Genomic DNA, 23,064 nt, shown 5'->3' with positions numbered 1-23,064 from the left:
TGATGCTGTGTGTGGGGGCAGGGTCAAAGGAAAGCAATGGCGGTCCCCTCTGCTGCCTCCCGCCACTGGGGCCTGCGCAGTCTCTCTCACTGCTTGCTCCTTCACTAGTTTATCTGTGCGCAAATGTGTGAACGCAGTCAGCCTGCTGCCTTTCACCTTTGCTGGGTCTGCCTGTTGCTACCTCACACCTGGGATCCACCAACCACCGCCACCTGTGCACCTGGGTTGGGGGCTCTTTCCTGCCCGACCCTGTTCCTCTGCTAGCTCCGCCCCTCTTCCTGGTCGGTTGAAGGGTTCGTTGTTGTTGGACTTCTGTATAGTACAATTTTCTGTGTGTTGGCTGCATTTTTGTTTACTAAAACTTGGTTGTCTTTAAACTTGGTTGTGGGAGAAGGCACAGTGTTTCCATCTACGCCTCCATCTTGGCGGAAGTCCTCGGTTGTTTTGTTTTTAACTTTAATAACAAATTTGAATGTTGAGCACAAACCACATACATTTCCAATTGTTGGGAATCCCTTTGGTTCTTTTGATGTGCATATAATCACACTATTTTTTTATCTTACAGGACTGCTGATGGAGGAGGCTTGGTAGAAAAACACTATGTTTTCCTGAAGAGACTCTGTCAGGTGCTGTGTGCTCTGGGCAATCAGCTCTGTGCATTGCTGGTGAGTATTTAATTTCTGGAGCATTTCAGGGCTGTTTGAGGAGAGCATTTAGAAAGTTATATTTGTATTAGGGCTGACACATGCCATTGATTTTAGCCTCATGGAGCATTGCCCTGAAGATGATTTCATGTGTTTCTACATATTAAATTCTTTTAACAGAGTTTAAATGATATAAATTTCTTTTAATAGGTCAGTTATTAATATCAACAGCAAACATCCATATATGTTATGCCATAAAGTCAACACTGGTATTCTTGTAATGTTTTGTAAAATATCAGTCTGCTGAGTGTACTATTCCTGAAAGTCCTATTAGATTATAAAACATTATGGATTTGAATCAAGAATCCCTCCATTAATCTAAAGGATCTATTATTGGATCATAAAAGAAAACTTAGGGAAATATTTAATACTCAGTCTTACCAATTGAAAGATAGGATATTGATACAGATATTTATATTTGATATTGTGTCTTTTTTATGGTGGCTTGAATAGTTAGAGGAAAGAGCTTCAGACATAAGATATACCATTGAGTAGTTATTTAATGGGTCACAGAGATGTGAATAGACCAGATATAAAGAGATCATATGGATATCTTCTCTGTGATTTCTGAAATGAATACTGTTTTTGATTTTACTATTTGACAACAGAATGGGTTTTAATAATGATTAAGGAGATAAAGTGGCTTTCTTATTTTTAAACCCTGAAGTGAGGTCTTCCTCAGACCACAAGGAAGTACGTAGTCATTTCAAAAATGAAATCTTTGCAGGTTTAAGGTATCTGTATTTGTTATTCCACTCTTTCCACTCCCCTTGCCTAATCAGTATCATTAATGTAATGGACTTTTTGTCCAACAGGGTGTGGATTCTAATGTAGAAACACCAGCAAACTTTGGGAAATACCTGGAATCTTTTCTTGCTTTCACAACGCATCCAAGTCAGGTAAATTTTATGCAGGTAACTTTTCAAAAATTTTAGTTAGGTAAGCCAAAACCAAGCACTATTGCCTGAAGTGATTAGCAGCTCATATATAAAATGTGACTCTTAAGGCCCTAGAAAATAGCTGGAGTATCATTTCATTAAGAGAAGTGCCGAATCGTCTTCCTCAACCAGGATTGAGGGTCATCAGGGTTGTTAGCTTTTCCCCTCCTTTTGGGGAAAATTACAAATTAACTTCATCCAATTCAAGATTCTTCTTATAATATCACCCTGAGATTCCTATAACCTACCTTTTTTACATAAAAGAGAAAGTAGTAGATTCCAGCTGACACTCCAGGAATTTTACCTGACCCACAGTCTGTCTCATTAACATGTGGTACATAGTGAGCAGCTGGTCATTACTGATGTATATAGTATGGACAGTTCAAAGTATTATAGTGGTTTATATCCATGAAAAAAATATGGTTAATAAAATATGGCTGGGCTAAGTAACAATCCTGATTATATAAAATCTAAATCCTTAAACAGATTTTTAAAAAAGATTATTTATTTTTAGAGAGAGAATGGAGGGAGGAAAAAGGGGAGAAAAACATTGATGTGCAAGAGAAATATCATTCAAGTGCCTCTCACATGCCCTCCGACTGGGCACCTGGCCCACAACCCAAGCATGTGCCCTTTCCAGAAATTGAACTGGCCACTTTTCAGTTTGCAGGACAACATCCAATCCTCAGCAGTCAGCAAACAGATTTTACTTTTATTTTTCTGTTTTAGTTTCTACGTTCTTCAACTCAGATGACTTGGGGAGCCCTCTTCCGGCATGAGATCCTATCCCGTGACCCCTTGCTATTAGCAATAATACCAAAATATCTTCGTGCTTCTATGACAAACTTGGTCAAGGTATGCAGCGCTAATCTAAACATGTGGAATGTAGATGAATACACATAATAAGACTTAGGCTGACATCATTGCTAACTTTATCTTGTCACTAAGATCCCTTCTTTGGGTATATTCTCTTATTCTTCAAGAAGAAAGCAATCCATACTGATTATTTATATCCTTTCTGTCTTGGAGCATTTATATACCACCTGTTGGACTAGATGCTAGGTAAAAGGAGTGATAGGGCAAGAGCAGTGACCATGACCATACAATGGGATAATTGCTTTTCAGAGGTTAAAATTGGAAAGGAGTGAAGAAGATTCCGAGAGGAATTAATATCTGATTGTTTTTGAATGTCAAGTGAGAGGAAGGTGAATGAAAAGGGAGGGAGAGGAGAAGCAAACTGCTCACACCTCAGTAGAGTTGCTTATGAATTCCCTACTAAGGGCTGTTGCAGCTGACGTGCTTAATCTTGATTTGTAAAATCAGGGTATGGAATCCATTCAGATGTCCTTTTATTTCTCAAGGAATTCAGTTTGCACATAGCACTTGTGTTCAACTTGTCTGCCATGGTCTTCTTTACTTTTTGAATGAAACATAAAAAGTTCCATGCTTATTCTCAGGGTTCAACATTTAAGGAAACATAATTCTTAATTCTTTTTTACTGACTTAATGCTGTATTAGCACTTTGTCTCGGGACATTTTTGTACTCAAACCCTTAACAAATTCCACTGTTTAAATTCTCCCTTAGGGATCTGGAAAAGAGTATCAAATAAAAGTGTTCTCTTTTCTACCACTCTTAGGATTATTGGAACTAGGAGCATATTGTGGACCTGGGCTAGAACAGAAGCAGTTATTTTTTTTGCATAAACAACATGTTTATTTCTCACAGTTCTGGAGGCCGCAAGTCAAAGATCAAGGGGCTGACAGACTCAGGTCTGATGAGAACCCACTTCCTGGTTCATAGTGGCCATCTCCTCATAGCATCCTCACATGGCTGAAGGGCCAGAGCAGTTACTTATCATAAAATATCTCATGTAAATCATAACTCTTCTTAGTGCTTGAGTTCCTGCAGTTCAAGACTCTTTTGGTAGGTCACTTTTCACCCCTTCCCCCAACTATCTTTCTCTTTTCAGATGGGCTTTCCTTCTAAAACAGACAGCCCTAGCTGTGAATATTCTCGATTTGATTTTGACAGTGATGAGGACTTCAATGCTTTCTTCAACTGTGAGTGACCCGGAATTTCTTCCAGCAGGCTCAGAATGTGTCGAGTGTTGTGAACCATGGTGCATGACCCTTGGGGTTCTATATTCAAGAGCCCCAAATTCAGATAGCAGTCTACTTAAGCTCTAGTTTCACATTGCAGAGGGTGCTGGGATTGCACTTATTTCAAAAACTAGCATTCTTTCTCTCTCTCACACACATACACACACACATAATGGCCTTTGGACATTAATTTTTAGAAGATAGTAATTGTATGTAAGTCTTGAATTCTTTTTTAATACTCAGGATTAAATACCATCTTACCTTGTGGGTATTCTAAGAAAGAAAAGAAAAACCCATATAACCTCATATTCTAATTATGTTCTGGGTTTCTATAGCCTGGTTCCCCCCCCTCCTTTTTTTTAATGGCAGCTTTATTGAGATGTAATTCATTTACCATACAGTTTAGCCATTTGTAGTATACAATTCAGTGCTTTTTAGTATTTTCAGAGTTGTACAACCATCACCACAACATTAGGACATTTTCATGACCCAAGAAAGGCTGCACCCTCTAGCAGTCAGGTCCCAATCCCCTCTTCCTTCCCAGCCTTGGGCAATCACTAATTCACTTTCTATTTCTATATTCTGAACATTTCATATAAATGAAATTATACAATGTGTTATTTTTATAACTGCTTTCTTTTACTTAGCATAATTTTTTTAATATTCATCTATGGTGAAGCATGTATCAGTACTCCATTTCTTTTTATTACCAATATTTCATTGTGTGGATATATACATTTTATTTATCCATTCATAAACTGATGTATATTTGAGTTGTTTCTACTTTTTGACTATTTAGAATAATGCTGCTATACCACTGGAATACAAATTTTGTTTTTGTTTTTTAAAGATTTTAATAATTTGTTTTTAGAGGGAGGGAAAGGGAAGGAGAAAGAGGGAGAGAAGCATCAATGTATGGTTGCCCCTCAGGTGGCCCCACCAGGGACCTAGCCTACAACCCAGGCATGTGCCCCGACTGGAAATTGAACTAGCAACCCCTCAGTTCTCAGGTTGGCACTCAATCCACTGAGCCACACCAGCCAGCGCAGAATACAAGTATTTTAGTATACATGTGTTTTTATTTCTCTTGGGTGTATGCCTAGGAAGGGAATTACTGGATCATATGGTAATTTCACGTTTAATGATTTCAGGAATTGCCAGACTGTTTTCCACAGCAGTCATATGATTTTACATCTGTACCAACCTGTACTTTTAATTCCAACAGAAATGGGAGACTGCTTTTAGTTTGCCACTTACAGGGTCTAGTTTATAGGGCAGTTTCCAGAGATTATTTTTGAAAATGTTTGGATTTGTTAACAAAGCTTTACTGAATATTTGTTACATTCAAAGCAGGAGTCTGCAAAAACAGTTTCTTTGAACATTCTCCCCTGGGATGGATAACTAAATGAACATTAACTAAGTACCTATTACATACCAGTTACCAGAGTTGTCTTTCTCTTGGCAGCTTCCCGGGCCCAACAGGGAGAGGTAATGAGGCTAGCGTGTCGTTTGGATCCCAAGACTAGCTTCCAGATGGCTGGGGAATGGCTAAAATACCAGCTGTCAACTTCTGTTGATACTGGATCCATAAACTGTAAGTTTTTTTTAAATATCTGAACATTAGTGAAATATTGTATCAAAACTGAACATAGAAAGTAAACCTCCCAAATCATACTTCAGAACAATATGCTAATAGTATTCAGAAATAGCTTTGCTCACTACCCAGTTCCAGTGTTTTCTTTTGTACACAGAGAAAGCAAGTAACACCAAATTTTTTATCTGTTTAGAGTAAATCTATGTTGGGTTTTGCCTTCACTTTTCCTTTTTAACATAATCAACTAATTGTTTATTGTTAATTTTATTACTTCACTTCAGGTACTATCTTAGATTGCATGTCTATGCTTAACTTTTTAAAGCTTTTTGACCAAGCTTTGCATAGCACCTTTCCCAAAAATCAGAAAGAATGTCTTGTTAGGCATAACAGGAGCAGAACAAGGGCTTCCCACTCGGCTACCTCAAAGCCTTTGGAAAAATGCCACTTTATGTAAAATCAAAATTACCCTCCTCTACCCAAATGCATAAGCAAGGTAAATTCTCTGTTCTCCATATCTTCTGTCCGTCCTTAATGTGTGCTGTGAGTGACCTTGATTTACAAAGATGGAGAGAGTTGTGAATCACTGCTTTAAAAAGGTCCATAGTAATGGTCAGTTACTGAGTACATTAGTTACTTGACAATCAAGGGTATTTAGCATTCAGTTTTGCATATTCAGCATTGACTCTGAAGGTCCTTGGCATCTAGTAACACAAATGTTTGCAGAGGCTCCGTATGTTACACCAAGATGAAGCTAGTAAGCGGAGACACTAATGGAAGCAAGAAAAGTAATTTGTAATTCTTTTTGCCTGTGGCTTGCTGTTTGAGTGATGTGGCTTGGTGATAGTTGTGATTTTGCAGGGTGTCACAGTTCTCTAGACGTGGCCTTTGCAATTGTCCTGGGGATGTGAAGCTACTGGATGTGAAGCAGCATTTTGTATCTTATGTCAGTTCCTTGTTAGAAGGGTTACTTATGGTCTCAAATATCTTAATTATTTATATTCTCATAGACAAATTATAAAGAAGGAGGAAAGGAGAACTTAATCTTTATCAATTGCCTCTGATTGGCCAAGCACTGTTTTTGATACTTATTCTTACTCAGTACTCAAAATGGTTTTATAGACAAGGCTTGCGGACCTGAATTCAGACAGCTCGTCCTAAGATGTGGAAGCAGAATAGACTCCTTTTCCTTTTTGTTCTTTGCCCAAACCAAGGGGTTAGATTATTTTGTACCTTTAACTGAAATTACCAAGTGGTCACTAAGGCCCTGTTCTCTTTTTATGTCTTTGTGATCCTGCCTACAGTGTTGATGTGTGTGAGTGTGTTTTAAAACCCTGTTTTCTTACAGCTGGAACTGGGGAAGGTGGCCTCTGCTCCATCTTCTCACCTTCATTTGTGCAGTGGGAAGCCATGACCTTTTTTTTGGAAAGTGTAATCAACCAGATGTTTCGAATACTAGATAAAGAAGTAAGTAACTCTTTCCAGTTCTGATTGTGTAATGATTTTGATATTTTAAAAACTGAGAGATAGGAAAATCTGTGGATGTGCATCTTACAGAAGAGGAAATGAGATTCAGAAAGGTTAAATAACATACTCAAATTCAATGGCTAGTAAGTAGCAGAGCTAACTCAGGTCTGTCTGACTCAGCCCTATAATGTTTAGTATTCATTTTAAGGGGACGATAGGAGCCTGATAGTACATTGAACCACAGGTAGAATAACTATTCCACACCTTGAATTGGAGGATCTTGAGATACTTGCCATTAAGCCTCTTATCAGTTTATGGCAGATAGACCAGAATATTCATGTTGGATGATCAGTGGCTTTCTTTTCTGAATAACTAAATAAATAGTTCTTGTTTTTCTGTACTTTGTGTCACCTATTACCCTCTTATATATATGTGTGTGTATATATATATGGATATATACGTACATATATATGTACGTATATATAATGTTAATTAAATTAAAATGACTGGATTGCTCATTTGGCATTAGTTACATTTTAATGTATTCTGAGTTAGTTGTAGAAAGAAGCTAAGTTTCTTGAAGAAAGGGGGGTTTCTTTCTTGAAGAAAAAAAGAGATACCTTTTTTTTTCTTACAAGTGCATACTAACAAATTAAATCTTAAGGTTATTAATTTCATCTGTTTTTATATTCATTTCAGTTTGAAATGATGGCATTCTGAGTTTATCCCAAAATGTAGGTGGGAAACCCTACTTAGATCCTTTGTTTTTACTGTGTTAGTCGTTTTTTAAGTTTAGGTGGGACTTACGTTACTAAGTATGGCAAGTGAAGAAAGCCCTTTATTAAATCAGTGGTAATGGCCCTGCTGTTTCCTTGCCTGGATTTAAGTTAGACATCTTGAAATTGGTCTAGATATGTGAGTACAATCCTGCTTGAAGGCAGGAGAAAGCAATGGTCAGGGTCTGTCGGGCACTTTTTTTTGAGTTGATGAGAGGACTGGTAGTCCTAGGGGAGAGGAGGGGGAGTGCCCGGTTGCTTGTATATTGGATTTTACAGTAAGCCCTTGAATATGATAGTATTTGGTCAAATACTAAATACTAGTTGGTTAAAAAATACAAAAAAATTGGAATGTATATACCAGAAAGATGTGGGGTATGTAACAATTAGAAATTTCCTAAGATTCATAACCACTGGTAGGGAGAAAAACAAATAGCAGTAAATTCTTTTTTTCTTCAGGAGAATCCTAGATGGTAGTATTTAGGCATGTTAATGAGTTAAAGTAAACCTGACTCTGAGACCTTTCCCCCGTCCCATGAAAAGCAAATGGGTCAGAATAAGTGTTCCTAATCAAGAGAGAGGAATGTTTGAAAATACTATTAAATTATTCACCTGCTTGTTTAATGAAGCTGTAACAATTGTATGTCTCAGGAGTGTGCAAGTGACAGATCCGTCTTGGCTTGGTGCACTCCCACTTGTCGCCATCAGTTTCTGACTTGCAGAGTATTACCTAAGTCTAATGGTTTTACAGACTGCCCAGCTTCGGCCCTCAATCCCCACTCTCACCCTGGGTCAGTCAAAGCAGGTCAACTTTTATTATGTGAGAGTTTGGGAGCTTCTTTGGCTAAAAAGGTTGAAAAACTACTTATCTGTCCATAGTGCCATTAGCTGAGCTTATATTTCCAGTAGTATGGATCCAAGAACATTGGGTAGAACCCTACTTGAGTAGCTTTAGCAGTGGATTAATATAGGGAAGAGCTTTAGAGGAAGAAAAATCTCATTTTGAAGAAGATGAAGATTGATTTGCCTTAGATAGTAAAATATAAAGCTGCAGTATTTTAACGCAGTGTGGGACTGCCATTAGACACAGTTCAGTGGAGCAAAGTAGCCCAGAAGCAACCTGGAGCATATACAAGGAATGGGAAGGATTGGATCCATTAATAGCATTAGGGAAAATTAACTGTTTAGGGAATGATCCCTAAAAGTTAAAAAACAATGAAAGTAATCACACCAAAATTAATGCTTTAATTGCATATGTCTAACTTATAAAATAAACTTTTAAAAGGCAAACCTGAAACAGTATTTGCAATAAATATGGATGGGGTTGATATTCTTACTCTAAAAGGCTTATCTCTCGCTCTCGCCAGTATGGCTCAGTTGGTTGGGTTGTCACTGTGTGGACAGAAACATTGTGCGTTTGATTGCTAGTCGTGGCACATACCCACGTTGCAGGTTTGGTTCCCAGCTGGGGCACATATGAGAAAGCAATCAGTCCATGTCTCTCTCTACCTCTCTCCCTTCCTCTCTCTTGAAAAATCACTGAAAAAATTGTCCTCAAGAATTTTTAAAAAATAGCTTATCTCTTAACCATCACAGAGTATAATTGATATCACAACTTTGGAGAATAATTTGGCGATATCTAATTGAAGACAACCTAGCAACTACACCCTTAAGTCTGGACTCCGGAAAAACCCCACATGTGTACTGAATGACCAATGTAGAGGCCTTGTGTATGAAGCCAAGAAAAATACTTAATACCCACCAGTGTATTATATAGAATAGATTGTAACATATTTATTATAGACCAATGAAAATGAACTAGAGTTATACAATGAATAAGAATAATTCTAGCCCTGGCTGGTGTAGCTCAGTGGATTGAGCGCGGACCTGCGAACCAGAGGATCGCGGTTTCGATTCCCAGTCAGGGCACATACCTGGATTGCAAGCCAGTTCCCTGCAGGCCAACTCCCAGCAGGGGACGCACGAAAGGCAACCATACATTGATGTTTCTCTCCCTCTCTCCTTCCCCTCTAAAGATAAATAAATAAAATCTTTAAAAAAAAAAAAGAATAATTCTGAGGATCGCGGTTCGATTCCCAGTCGGGGCACATTCCTGGGTTGCAGGCCAGTTCCCAGCAGGGGATGCATGAGAGGCAACCATACATTGATATTTCTCTCCCTCTCTCTTTCCCTTCCCCTCTAAAGATAAATAAAATTTTAAAAAAAGAATAATTCTGATAAACATGTTGACCCAAAACAGCAAGCTACAAAGTGAATATACAATGCTATGTAATTAGGAATGTGTACATTTGGGGTAAAAGTATATAGAAAAGAAAGAATCTGAAATTATGAGCAGCCAAATTCAGGTTGGTGGCCTCCTATGTGGTGGAAAAGGAGATTATGTGCACAAAACAACCACTATCAGAGACATCGCACTTCTCGAAGTTGTGTGGAGGGTCCTTAAAGTATTATTTATACTATTTTAAAGGCCTGGAATATTTCACAGTAACGAGTTTATATAAATTGATAAAAACATTAGAATCTAGTGGAGAAATAGATAAAAGATGTGATCAGATAATATATAGAGGAGAGACTAAAATAATAAATTTGAAAAACTCAGTAATGGAAGAAATGCAAATTTAAATAAGCTCTTTTTTATTTTTAACTTTTAAATAAGTACATATTAGGGAATAAACTCAGTGTTGCTGAGAACATGATAAGAAGGTCACATTAATGGATCAAGAATCAGTTGATGCCCTGGCTGGGTAGTTCAGTTGGTTAGAGTATCGTCTCCATATGCCTAGGTTGTGGGTTCAATCCCCAGTCAGGGCAGGTAAAAGAATCAACCAATGAATGCATAAATAAGTGGAACAACAAATCGATGTTTCTATCTATCTATCTATCTATCTATCTCTATCTCTTTATCTGTACCTCTCTCTGTAAAATCAATATTTTTTTAAAAAGAGAGTCAATTGATAAAACCTGTAAAGAAGAAAAACAACTTGACTTAAATATACGTATGCCTTTTGACCCAGTGATTCTAACCATTCCCCAAAATCTCCTATTTGAATGAAATAACTGAAAATGTAGCCAAATTTATTTTTACAAAGATATGTGTTAGCATTATATACTAATGATAAAGAACTAAAAATAGTCTTAATTTCTGGTAGTAGGAGATGCTGTATCTTTCAGATGACATATATGAAAAGTTTCATAACATGGAGTAATGCTTCGAATTTTAAGTGTTAAAAATTAGTACATAAGACCATATATGACAATCATATTATGCGTTTGCAAACTAGAGTCCAAAGGAAAAGTTATCAGCCGTGTCAATTGCCTTTTCATGTCTATATTACAGGAAATCCCTGTTAGTGATGGACTAGAGCTATTGCAGATGGTCCTGAACTTTGACACTAAGGACCCTCTCATTCTGTCTTGTGTCCTCACTGATGTCTCAGCACTCTTTCCATTTGTCACCTACAGACCAGAGTTCCTGCCCCAGGTCTTCTCTAAGGTAAATTTCAACTGCTTTGTAAACAGTTTGGCATTTCTAAACTAATACATGTAATCACTTTTGAAGGTGTGAGACAAGCTGATAAATAGTCATTTATTCATTTATCAAATATTTACTCTGTACTTATTGTGGATCAGGCACCACGATAGTAGGGGGTGGAGGAAGCCTTATCCTTTAGGAGCACTCTGTTTGGGAGGAAAGTCATATAAACAGATGTACCAGTGTGGCATTTCAATTAATAGACATGTACACTGAACAATGGAAAAGAAGCAGGGATGTCCAACCCATGGCTCATGGGTTGCATGAGATCCAGGATGGCTATGAATGCGGCCCAACACAAAATCATAAATTTACTTAGAACCTTTTTTTTGCTCATCGGTTTTCATTAGTGTTTGTGTATTTAATGTGTGGCCCAAGACAACTCTTCTTCCATTGTGGCCCAGAGATACCAAAAGGTGGGACACCCCTGAGAGGGTATCAGAGCATCCAGCCAGTCTGAGAAGGGATTGTGAGAGGGGTTAGAAGTTTCCAGTGTAGGTGGGGAGGTGAGCAGTAGAGTGCCACCTGAGGGCGAATAGGGGGTCATATTAGGCAGTGTAGGAGTACGGAAGAAAAGGGAGTAAGTTTTGTTTTGGAATACCGTGTTTCCAAACAGTAGCTGAGGAGATGCCTCACAATATATTGACTAGTTGAGGTTAAAGGTCTAGACTTTAGAATATAAGATAAACTGAAGGCAGCATCATCATGCAAGTGTCATGAATAGAGGTGAAGCCCTAGGGAAGAGGATCAGTAGAGTTAGGTGGCTCAAGCAGGGAACCCTGGAGATCACTATTATTGGGACGAGGGAGCAAAGAATAAGAAGCCCCAAAGGAACCCTGGCTGGTGTGGCTCATTCGATTGAGCACTGGCCTGCAACCCAAAAGGTCACCGGTTCAATTCCCAGTCAGGGCACATGCCTGGGTTGTGGACCAGGTCCCCAGTTGGGGGCATGTGAGAGGCAGTTGATCGATGTATCTCTCACACATTGATGTTCTCCCTCTCTTTCTCCTTCCCTTCACCTCTCTCTAAAAAAAAAGTAAATAAAATCTTAGAAGCTTCAAAGGAGAAAAAAACAGAGAAGTGGAGAAAATGTTGTATGACAAAGACCAGTATAACTTCAAAAACGTGGACTCATTTGTTGCAACTGAAATTTTCTTAAGAACTGAAGAATGTCCATTAGGTTTCTCTATTAGACCTTTTTAATAGTGTTAGTCCATTATAGTGATTAGGGCAGCAGCCATATTGCATTGGATTAAAAAGTAAATGGGAAGTTATACAGTGGAGTTAGGGAAGGTTAGATCACTTAACTTTTAATAAAAAGTGGAGAAGGAGGAGGCACCACTGCAGCTGAGTGTTTGCATGATGGCAGGGGTTGTTCTGGGATTCTGTGGCCTTTTGTCTTTGTAAAATGTTTGGTGGTAAAATTGTGAATCTCAAGCCCTCTTACTTAACTGAGAAAACAAACACTCGAAACTTAGTAATATCAGTTGAAAGCCCTTTTGTAGCCATATTGTAATACTTTGGGGATTTTTAGTCGGAAACTTTATAACTACTGTTTAAAAAAACTCTATGGAATTGTTACTGATAAATGGCCTTTTTCTCCTTCCCTTTAGCTATTTTCATCTGTCACTTTTGAAACTGTTGAAGAAAGTAAGGTAAGACCATTAATTCAACCAACCAATTCTTGAGAGCGAAAGTATGAATACCTAACACTTAGTCTAGATTTTTTTTTTTTGTAGAAAGGGTAAGTAAAAGCAGGAGATGGTCATATGATAAAGTATTTTGTACTAGCGATATCCTAGGGTAAACAGTAAATATGGATTCATGGTGACTATAAATGCCACCTATTTATATTCATATTTTACACAGTTGTAACATATGACTGAATTTGCTCTGGAGGAGGTATTTACATAGTAATATGCACCATCTGTAAATTATATTAAAAATGGCTCCACATTTGTTGGGTATTTTTTCCTAGGCCCCCAGAACCCGGGCCGTGAGGAACGTGAGAAGACACGCTTGTTCCTCCATCATCAAGATTTGTCGAGACTACCCCCATCTTGCACTGGTAAGCCCCTGGGTTTGGCCAGGTAGTCACTGAGACTCGACAAGTTTGGTTATTTTTTTTTGTAAATTCATTTTTATTTTTACCTCACATAAATGGAAAACTGGGAACTATGTCATTGCTTAAGATAGCATTCTTGAGCTGGTATCTTCTACTTAGTGGTGGAGCTAAAAATGCAGAATATGCCCTCAAAACAAATAGTTCTCTTCCATATGGATGCAGCCAGGTTTTTCCCATCAGTGTACTCCTCTTTATGTCCTATGTGATGTTCTTAACTACTAGCAAATGATGTGCCTAATCTTGAGAGAATCCAGATGTGAACCCCAATATTTTTTGGATGGTTATTAGAAGAAATTTAGCACTACTCCAAATTACAAATTAGCTGTACATTTCTCTTCTGAACACACAGCAGTGTTGTGTGGGAGTGCGTATGTGTATAAAACAAACTGACCTTTGTGAGTGTACTGTAAAAGTTGATGTAGAAAAAAGGTAAATTGTTTTCCCAGTTGCAGTATGGGAAATTGCAGTTACCCAGATACTCAAGACAACCACCTTCTGCCTAAATTGCCTTGTTTGCCCAATCAAAAGAACCCAGAAGCTAAATCACTAAGGACAGTCTTATAGACCTGACCTTCTTGGGAATGAATGCCTTGGTTTTCCTTCCAGCTTCCTTGAGTGACTCATTTTTCCCTGAAAATTAGATCTTCACCACCTCTAGTAATTTTTTTCCTTTGTGATCTGCAGCCCAATTTTGACATGCTTTACAACCATGTGAAACAGCTCCTCTCCAATGAGCTACTCCTGACACAAATGGAGAAGTGTGCCCTCATGGAAGCCTTGGTTCTCATTAGCAACCAATTCAAGAACTATGAGCGTCAGAAGATGTTCCTAGAGGAGCTGATGGCACCGGTGGCCAGCATCTGGCTTTCTGAAGACACGAACAGGTAGAGGGCATCCTTGCCACTTACTGGCACTGCGCTCAAGCACCCTTTCTGTTTCAAGAGCTGTGCTGGTCGTGGGGACCTAAAGTGCAACATAGGGAAGTTACAGTCAGTAGTATCGTGCCAGGCAGGTGATAGACTTATTAGGGGGTCACTTCATAATTGTCTAACAACTATGCTATATACCTGAAACTAATATAAAATAATACTGAAAGTCAACTATAATTAACCAAAAAAAAGCATGCAATGCCTAGGAGGGGGAGTGTAAGGATATTGAGATACAATGGCACAACCAGTGATGTATGAAAGCAGCCTCTATTCTAATTGCTGAAAATATCCTCTTGCCGAACAGAGGTATAGGGAGGGAGAATAAAAAATGGACTGTATGGTGCCCTGGCTGGTGTAGCTCAGTGGATTGAGCGCGGGCCTGCGACTCAGACGATCGCGGTTCGATTCTCAGTCAGGGCACATGCCTGGGTTGCAGGCCAGTTCCCTGCAGGCCAACTCCCAGCAGGGTACGCGCAAAAGGCAACCATACATTGATGTTTCTCTCCCTCTCTCCTTCCCTTCCCCTCTAAAGATAAATAAATAAAATCTTTTTAAAAAAAAAGAAAGAAACTTTAAAAAAAATGGACTGTATGGTTTGGGAGGCCACCATGAAATCTGCTGTGTCTGTGTTGTAGCACCAGTACATGTAGAGAAATAAGAACAGCCAGTAATGGCCCGTACTGAGTAGGGGCCACACAGACACTCGTCCGAGCCCACATAGCACTCAAGCTTGTATTCTTTTTTTTTTAATAAGAGAAAGATTATTTAGCAAGTTACAGAGGTGGTAGAAGTGAACCAACTGGGCTGCTTAGGCCCAGGAAACAAATTACAGAGACAAAAGAAGGGGTCGTTGGCACTTAGGGGAGAGAAAGACAAAGGTAATACACCTGGAGGGAAGAAAAGGGGTAAGGGAAAGGCCCAGGCATGTTCCTGAGAAAGCACACCACACTGGAGAAAGAAGAGGGGAAGGCATGGCATGCTCTCAAAAGGGAGAGTGCCATCAAAGCTTGTATTTTGTAAAACCTCGCTGATTTTAGAGAGAGGGGGGAAAGGAAGGTGGGAGGGAGGGAGGGAGAGAAAAAGAGAGAGGGAGGAAGAAACATAGGGTTTTTTGTTCCACTTACGCATTTACTGGTTGATTCTCATATGTGCCCTGACTGGGGATCAAACCCTTACTGGATGATGCTCTAACCCACTGAGCCAAGCTGGTATTCTTTTTCTCTTCTTTCTTTCTTTCTTTTTTTTTTTTTATGGTTGTTTATTTTTAGAGAAAGGGTAAGGGAGGGAGAAAGAGAAGGAGAGAAGCATTGATATGCAGGAAATACACGATCAGTTGCTTCTCACACGCCCCCAAATGGGGACCTGGCCTACAACTTGGGCATATGCCCTGACTGGGAATTGAATCAGCAACCTTTTGTTTCGTAGGCCAGCACTTAATCCATTGAGCCATACCAGCCAGGGTCCAAGCTTGCATTCTTTTTTTTTTTTTTTTAAATTTATTTACTTATTTATCTTTAGAGGGGAAGGAGAGAGGGAGAGAAACATCAATGTATGGTTGCCTTTTGTGCGTCCCCTGCTGGGAGTTGGCCTGCAAGGAACCAGCTTGCAACCCAGGCATGTGCCCTGACTGGGAATCGAACCGCGATCCTCTGGTTCGCAGGCCCATGCTCAATCCACTGAGCTACACCAGCCAGGGCCAAGCTTGCATTCTTAAAAGTGCCATTAGTAACATTTTTTTTTTTTTAATTTTGAGACAGAGGGGAAGGGAAGGAGAAAGAGAGGGAGAGAAATATCAATGTGTGGTTGCCTCTCGTGGGCCCACCACTGGGGGCCTGGCCTGCAACCCAGGCATATACCCTGAGTAGGAATCGAACCAGCAGCCCTTTGGTTCACAGGCTGGCACTCAGTCCACTGAGCCACACCAGCCAGAGCAAAAGTGTCACTAATAGCATTTAGAAGTGAGAAGAGAAGTTTAAACTGTCAAATGAAAGCTGACAATATGATTAAACTGCTGTCACTATAAAAATTGTTCTTTGGGGCCAAATAACCATAACTTTTATGGAAGAAACTGTCCTTGCCTAAAATCCTGGTATAGCTTATCTTTCCCCCTAACCTTCAGAGTGCTGTCAGACGTTGATGCATTTCTTGCCTATGTGGGTGCAGATCGGAAAAGCTGTGACCCTGCCCTGGAGGATTCCTGTGGCTTAAACCGTGCCCGAGTAAGTCAGCCTTTTCTGGGAATGGGAAGTGGAAGTTGCCACGGGTAGGAGTAGGGGTGTTGTCATTTACATTTTCTATATGGGTCAGAAATCTGGACTCTTCACTTTCCTAAGCTTCTCCTTTCTTTTCTTCTTTAGTCTTGAATTCTTGAGTTAGTTCCCACAGCAGAGCAGATGGTCTTTTCTATGAAGTCATTATTTTGGCTTTAAGGATCTCTAAATAGCTCTGAAGACTGAAGGTGTAATGAGGAAGTAGGTCAGAACTTGGTCAGCAGGGTGAGTCCTCCCTGCCATTGCTCTCTGGCATGTAAAGTCCTAAATGATGACCTAACTTGCAAACCTGAGATTTTTCAGTTTTTCCTATTCAAATAAGCATTGTTCTTATCTCCATTATGACAAAAATCACATTAATTAACCTGGCAGGTAATAGGTTGGTTGAGAGTACTGTGAGTGGGGGTTAGGGCAAAAGCTGTCAAGGCTTAAGCTGGAGGCTGCAGGGTCAATTCAAAAACAAGATAAAGTGTTGTCTGCCTAAATACTTTGCTTTGAATTATGTCCAAGCCACTTTCTAATTGGGGTCCTGTGAGATGGTCACTGTAGCCTCTGGAAGGACATCCTCATGACAAGTTTCTAGAGCCTACCGCTGCACTTAAAGATGGCAGTGAAAGGACCTGACCTTAAAGGAAGGGACAGGGTTGGGGGCAGGAGCCTTTTCCTTCTCTCTGGTCTTTGTATCCCTTTTGCCATAACCTTGCATATATCTAATAGCACTTTTGTCTTTTCTTCCCCTTTTATGTTTACCTTTCATTTTGTTTTTCTGTAGATGAGCTTTTGTGTGTATAGCATTCTGGGTGTTGTGAAACGAACTTGCTGGCCCACCGACCTCGAAGAGGCCAAAGCTGGAGGGTTTGTGGTGGGTTATACACCCACTGGAAATCCAATCTTCCGTAACCCCTGCACAGAACAGATTCTGAAACTTCTTGACAATTTGCTTGCCCTTATAAGGTGAGTCAGGATAATGGTTTTTCTCTTTCTTTTTACCCTTAAGAACCTCAAAAGTTGAAAATTGTTTGTATTTCCTCAAATCATGGTGGTAAATGAGGCATTAGGTGTTGTTTACTTCCATGGGGGGGAGGTCTCTTTTTAAAAATAGCATTAGCTCTCGCTTACATTAAATCTTACATTTCAAATGAGCACATGGGTGCTAATCTCAAAATGGCTTTTCTCAATTTGAATCTCCTCTGTGTTTTTCTCCTACTTTTTTATACGTTATTCTTACTTTTTACTTGCTAAGTTTTATTTAGTCTAAATTTTTTGCCACTAAAGGAATTGTTCATTGGGAAGGACAGTTGCTTTCTGTAGTGATGCTTTTCTGGGTGGTATTCATACCATACATTCAGATGACCTAATCTGAATGTATCCATAATAACTCTTGATATCAAATGGACCAGATAGCTAGTAGCTGATCATGCCAGAGAAAGGCCTGATACATGGTCCACCTCCCTTTCCTAGGTGTTTACTTCTGAAAGCTGAGTCCTCAGACCAGCAGCGTCAGCTTGTTTGAAATGCAGAGTTGGGATCCCACCCCAGACATATTAAATCAGAATCTGCATTAGAACAAGATCCCAAAGTAGTTCTTCTACACATTCTAAAAGGTTGAGAATCACCGTTATAAATCATATGAGCTAGTGTATTCACATTGAAATATGCCAAGTCTATGCTCATTAGTTACTTGGTGTATGTTTGATGATTCAGAGATGCTCTCTGCAGAGGAAAATAGGCTTTGGACAGAATTCAGTTCTTACTGGCCAAAGCAAAATTTGATTGCTTTCTATATCTCATTACTACTGAGTTACAAGTTAGAGCTGTGTACTGTGCGTTTGGCCTCTTGTGTGGGGTGTAAGAGCAGAGTCTCAACCGAAATTACTCCTGTCTCAGGGACGCTCTGCTGGCAACAGACAACTTATTAGATCATAAACTTAAGAATTAAACGTTTAAAGGGCTTGTTGACCAGTTTGTAAGAGTGGAGTGTCTGCATGAGTTGTCATTGTGGATGTATCTGGAATTAGGCAATATTTTGTTTGCTGATTTAAAAAAGAGAGAGATTTCAGTAAAGAAGTATGACCTGCATGTTGAGAGGGCAGTAAAATATTTAGTCAGGGAAAGGTTTGTTTCCATATCAGTGTTTTTTAAACTAAAAGGTTCTTTGTTAACTTAGAGAAATGTGAACGTGTTTAAGTCAGTTGGTAACAGACTCAAGAACCCAGCCTTTTTAGAACTGTGGCCAGAGTTCATGTGGTGAGAACCCAGACCTGGAAATGGGGTTCATTCCTGGTTGGGCAAGGAGACCACAAGAACAGCATGACTGTCCTCTTGATGTTTTTCTAAGAGTTCGATGCTTTTAGGAAATCCCAGAGTCAGCCAAAAGGTATTTTGAAAAATGTTGACTGTAGTTATGGAACAGTTAGATTCTTTGAGTAGTTAAGAGTTTTGTAGTAAATTTTATCTTGAAGTATAATGTAAGGACACAAATATATATAATTAGAGGATGCAAATTAAGAGTGTGTGTAGATGGATTTTCGTGAAATGGATACACCTCTGTAATCAGCACCCAGATTAAGAAACAACCTTATCCAACAACTCTTTTCAAATCAGTACCTGCCCCTCAAGGGCAACCACTATTCTGACATTTAACATTTTGCCTGGTTGTTTTACCTTTAGTAGATGGCGTCAGAAGCATGCACTCCTTCATGTCTGGCTTCTCTTGCTCAATATTTGTAAGAGTCATCCATGTTATTGCACGTAGTCATGGTTTGTTATTCTCATTGCTTGAGTGGTATTCTGTTGTGTGAATATACTGTAAATTATTCATTTAACGATGATGGACTTTTGGGTAGTTTCTAGTGTTTTGTTACTACAAACAGTGCTGTTAACATTCTTGTAAATGTCTTTTGGCTATGCAAATACTTACTTAATACTTCATTTCTGTTGATTAGAAGTAGAATCCTACAGGTAAGAGTAGTATTCATGGTTTATAAGGTATGCATGTTTTCAGTTTTCATCAGTAGAACCAGTTAAGTTACAATGTATATTTCCATCAATTGTATACTGGAGCTGTGAGCTTTAACTCCCTGTCAAGTAGTCTGATAAGCAAAGAAGGTGTTAGAGCTGTTATCCATCATGGTAGCCACTATTGTAGTTGGCTGTTGAGCACATGAAATCTGGCTAGTTTGAATTGGGAGAATCTGTAAGTATAAAATACACACCGGGTTTTGAAAGCTTGTTACAAAAAAAGTGAAATATCTCAATAATTTTTAGTGTTGATAACATTGAAATGGGGTTTTTTATGCATTGGATTAAATACAATATGATTAACTTGTTTCTTTTCACTTTTTAAGTTTGGCTGGCTAGAAAATTTTAGTGGCTTACATTGTATTTCTGTTGGACAGTGTTATTTCTAGTGAGTTGGATAGAAGCCAGATATGGGGAACAGAACTCTCTGATTCTTGAAAGGTACATTGTCATCAGTTTATAATAACCACTTTTCTGCTAACTTAAATTTGTTACATTGTTTCTATATGAGCTGCTGAAATCTTTATATGTGTAAAGTCTTTTTTTTAAAGATTTTATTTATTTATCTTTAGAGGGGAAGGGAAGGAGAGAAGGAGAGAAATATCAATGTATGGTTGCCTGTCGTGAGTCCCCTTCTGGGAACTGGCCTGCAACCTAGGCATGTGCCCTGACTGGGAATTAAACCGCGATCATGTGGTTCGCAGGCCCGCGCTCAATCTACTGAGCTACACCAGCCAGGGCTGTAGTCTTATTTAGCATAGGGATTGTACTCGTAGCTGGTGATACTAAGAATGCAGGGGTTGGCAAAAGTAGGTTTCCAATATTGAGTATGTGAAACAGTTTATTCTTGTACTACTATTTATTAATCATTGTATTATTTATTTGTATCACAACTATTAACCTATTTCTGCCAACCCCTATATTTAAGATAGGTACAGATAATCCAAAACTTAAAACTTTTATTACCTATCATTTTTTGCCATGTATAATGTGTGCCGTTTGCCCCAATTTTTAAGGGAAAAGTAAGGATGCACATTATACATGCGTGGTACTAATTCTATATCTATTAAAAATGTTTTTAACTCTTTCATTTATGCTTTAAAAGTGTAACTCTAGACCTGACTGGTGTGGCTCAGTGGATTGAGCACAGACCTGCAAAACAAAGGGTCACTGGTTCGATTCCCAGTCAGGGCACATGCCTGAGTTGCAGGCCAAGTCTCCAGTAGGGGGCACACAAGAGGCAACCACACAGTGATGTTTTTCTCTCTCCTTCTTCCCTTCTCCTCTCTCTAAAAATAAATAAATAAATAAATAAATAAACTCTTAAAAAATACTAATGCCTACACCCTATCCTCAGAGATTTTGATGTAATTGGCCAGGGGTGGGGCCCAGGCATATGTAAAAAAAAAGTGTAACTCTAGAAAGCAATAAGGATATCCTTATGGAGAATAATACCCTGGAATACAATAATTGGTTTTGTTTCTAAATATAAATAAATTATTGAATTAAAAAATTAAAAGATTTTTTTTCCCCTGAAAGTTTGGACCAAAAACATGGGTGCACGTTATACATGGGAGCACATTATATATGCCAAAATACAGTAATTATCTTTTTCTTTGCCAAGCAGTAACTAGTCTCTTAATGTGAAAGCACAGAGCTCCAACTTGCAAGTGTCAGGAAAGGTGACATTTCAGGAGCCTGAATATAAATAAGGGTTGTAGGTGTCCCTGCTTATGAACGGTTTACCTGGAGTCAGAGATATAAGAGCAGGATGTACTCTGAGTCCTCCTCTGCTTGTGAGGTAGAGGGTCAGTCCCCTGTGGTACCACCTCCTTGGGGAGGAGGAGAATATGAGGGCTACAAGAGTCTCTTGTAGCTCCAGGGATATTTGACATATGATGCTTTAATCCTTCTGCTTCGTAAATGATCTCTTTGGGTCACAATTGTACTTAATGAAAGAGTAAGAAACTGCTCATCTGCTCTCTTTCAAAGTTGATTTCTTCTGGAAACTGATTTTATCAGAGTTCATTTCATAGTATCAGACATCTTCAAAAAAACCTTAATTCAGAAACTAAAAAGATGACACACTGCAGTTTTTAAAAGAAGTGTAATATGCCATATTAATAGAACAAAGGAAAAAAGTGTGATCATCTTAATTGACACAGAAAAAGCATTTGACAAAATCTGACATTCTCTCATGATAAAAAACACTCTGCTAACATGGACTAGAATGGAATTTCCTCAACATGAAAAATGATTTTTATAAAAAATCCACAGCTTTTATGTTACTCCATGGTGAAGGATGGAAAGCTCTCTCCGTACCATCAAGGAACAAGCAAGGAAAGAACAAGCAAGCCCTTCACTTTGCTGTACAACACCGTGTACCAGAAATCCGACACAGAGCAGTTAGGCAAGACAAAGGAATAAAGGCATTCAAACTAGGAAAGAAGTAAGACTCTCTGTTCACACAGAAAACCCCAATTGAAAAATATGAGTAGACCTGCGCAGTTCAAACCTGTGTTACTCAAGGGTCAACTGTACATGAATTTCACAAAGTAGCAGGATACAAAGTCAACACACAAAAATCTGTTGCATTTCTATATTTTAACAATTAAAAATCTAAAAAGGGAAATTGCAAAAACAGTTGAATTTACAATAGCACCAAAGAGAATAAAATAGTTATTAGCATCCAAGGAAGTTGAAAAACCCCTACATTGAAAACTACAAAATATTGCTGAAAGAAATTAAAGAAGACGTAAGTGGAAACCCACCCCATGTTGATGGATTAGGATACGATATTATTAAAATGTTGAGGCCTGTCTGGTGTAGATCAGTGGATTGAGTGCAGGCCTGCGAACCAGGCGATCGCAGTTCGATTCCCAGTCAGGCCACATGCCTGGGTTGCAGGCCGGTTCCCAGCAGGGAACTCATAAGAAGCAACTCACAAGATACATTGTTATCTCTCCTTCTCTCCTTCCCTTCCTCTCTAAAGACAAATAAATAAAATCTTTTTTAAAAATGTTGATAATACCCAACATAATCTACACATTCACTGTCCCCTATCAAAATCCCCAAAATGGTTTCTCACACAAATAGAAAAACTCATCCTCAAATTTATGTGGAATTTCAAGGGACCATAAATACCCAAAACAGTCTTTTTTCCTAAATATATTTTATTGATTATGCTATTACAGTTGTCCCATTCCAACCCTTTATTCCTCTCCACTCTGCACATGCCCACCCAAGCACATTCCCTCCCTTTCATTCATGTCCATGGGTCATACATACAAGTTCTTTGGCTTCTACATTTCCCATACTATTCTTAACCTCCCCCTGTCTATTTGCTATCTACCATCTATGCTACTTATTCTCTATACCTTCCCCCCTTTCTCCCCCTCCCATTCCCCTGTTGATAAACCTCCATGTGATCTGCATTTCTGTGGTTCTGTTCCTGTTCTAGTTGTTTGCTTAGTTTGTCATTTTGTTTTTGTTTTAGGTGTGGTTGTTAATAATTGTGAGTTTGCTGTCATTTTACTGTACACGTTTTTTATCTTCTTTTTCTTGGATAAGTCCCTTTAACATTTCATATA

At 38.9% G+C, this 23,064-nt stretch overlaps 1 protein-coding gene across 2 annotated transcripts in view; it reads left to right on the top strand.

Annotated features, from left to right (window-relative positions):
* Positions 1-23,064, top strand: part of XPO5 (exportin 5) — a 68,605-nt gene that overhangs the window by 23,486 nt on the left and 22,055 nt on the right. For both annotated transcript variants that reach the window (XM_037053559.1, XM_037053551.1), the window contains 12 exons: positions 566-665; positions 1,520-1,603; positions 2,372-2,497; positions 3,613-3,703; positions 5,208-5,336; positions 6,682-6,800; positions 10,935-11,090; positions 12,743-12,784; positions 13,108-13,197; positions 13,939-14,138; positions 16,303-16,402; positions 17,226-17,407. In XM_037053559.1, coding sequence (XP_036909454.1) covers positions 566-665; positions 1,520-1,603; positions 2,372-2,497; positions 3,613-3,703; positions 5,208-5,336; positions 6,682-6,800; positions 10,935-11,090; positions 12,743-12,784; positions 13,108-13,197; positions 13,939-14,138; positions 16,303-16,402; positions 17,226-17,407 — 1,419 coding nt within the window. The remainder of the gene's footprint in view (positions 1-565; positions 666-1,519; positions 1,604-2,371; positions 2,498-3,612; positions 3,704-5,207; positions 5,337-6,681; positions 6,801-10,934; positions 11,091-12,742; positions 12,785-13,107; positions 13,198-13,938; positions 14,139-16,302; positions 16,403-17,225; positions 17,408-23,064) is intronic.

The sequence above is a fragment of the Sturnira hondurensis genome, unplaced genomic scaffold (assembly GCF_014824575.4).
Source record: "Sturnira hondurensis isolate 20B ecotype Veracruz unplaced genomic scaffold, ASM1482457v3 Scaffold0000880, whole genome shotgun sequence".
In the NCBI taxonomy this organism is placed as follows: Eukaryota; Metazoa; Chordata; class Mammalia; order Chiroptera; family Phyllostomidae; genus Sturnira; species Sturnira hondurensis.
The sequence above is the reverse complement of the archived record's forward strand: the minus strand, read 5'-3'. Positions and strand labels throughout refer to the sequence as shown.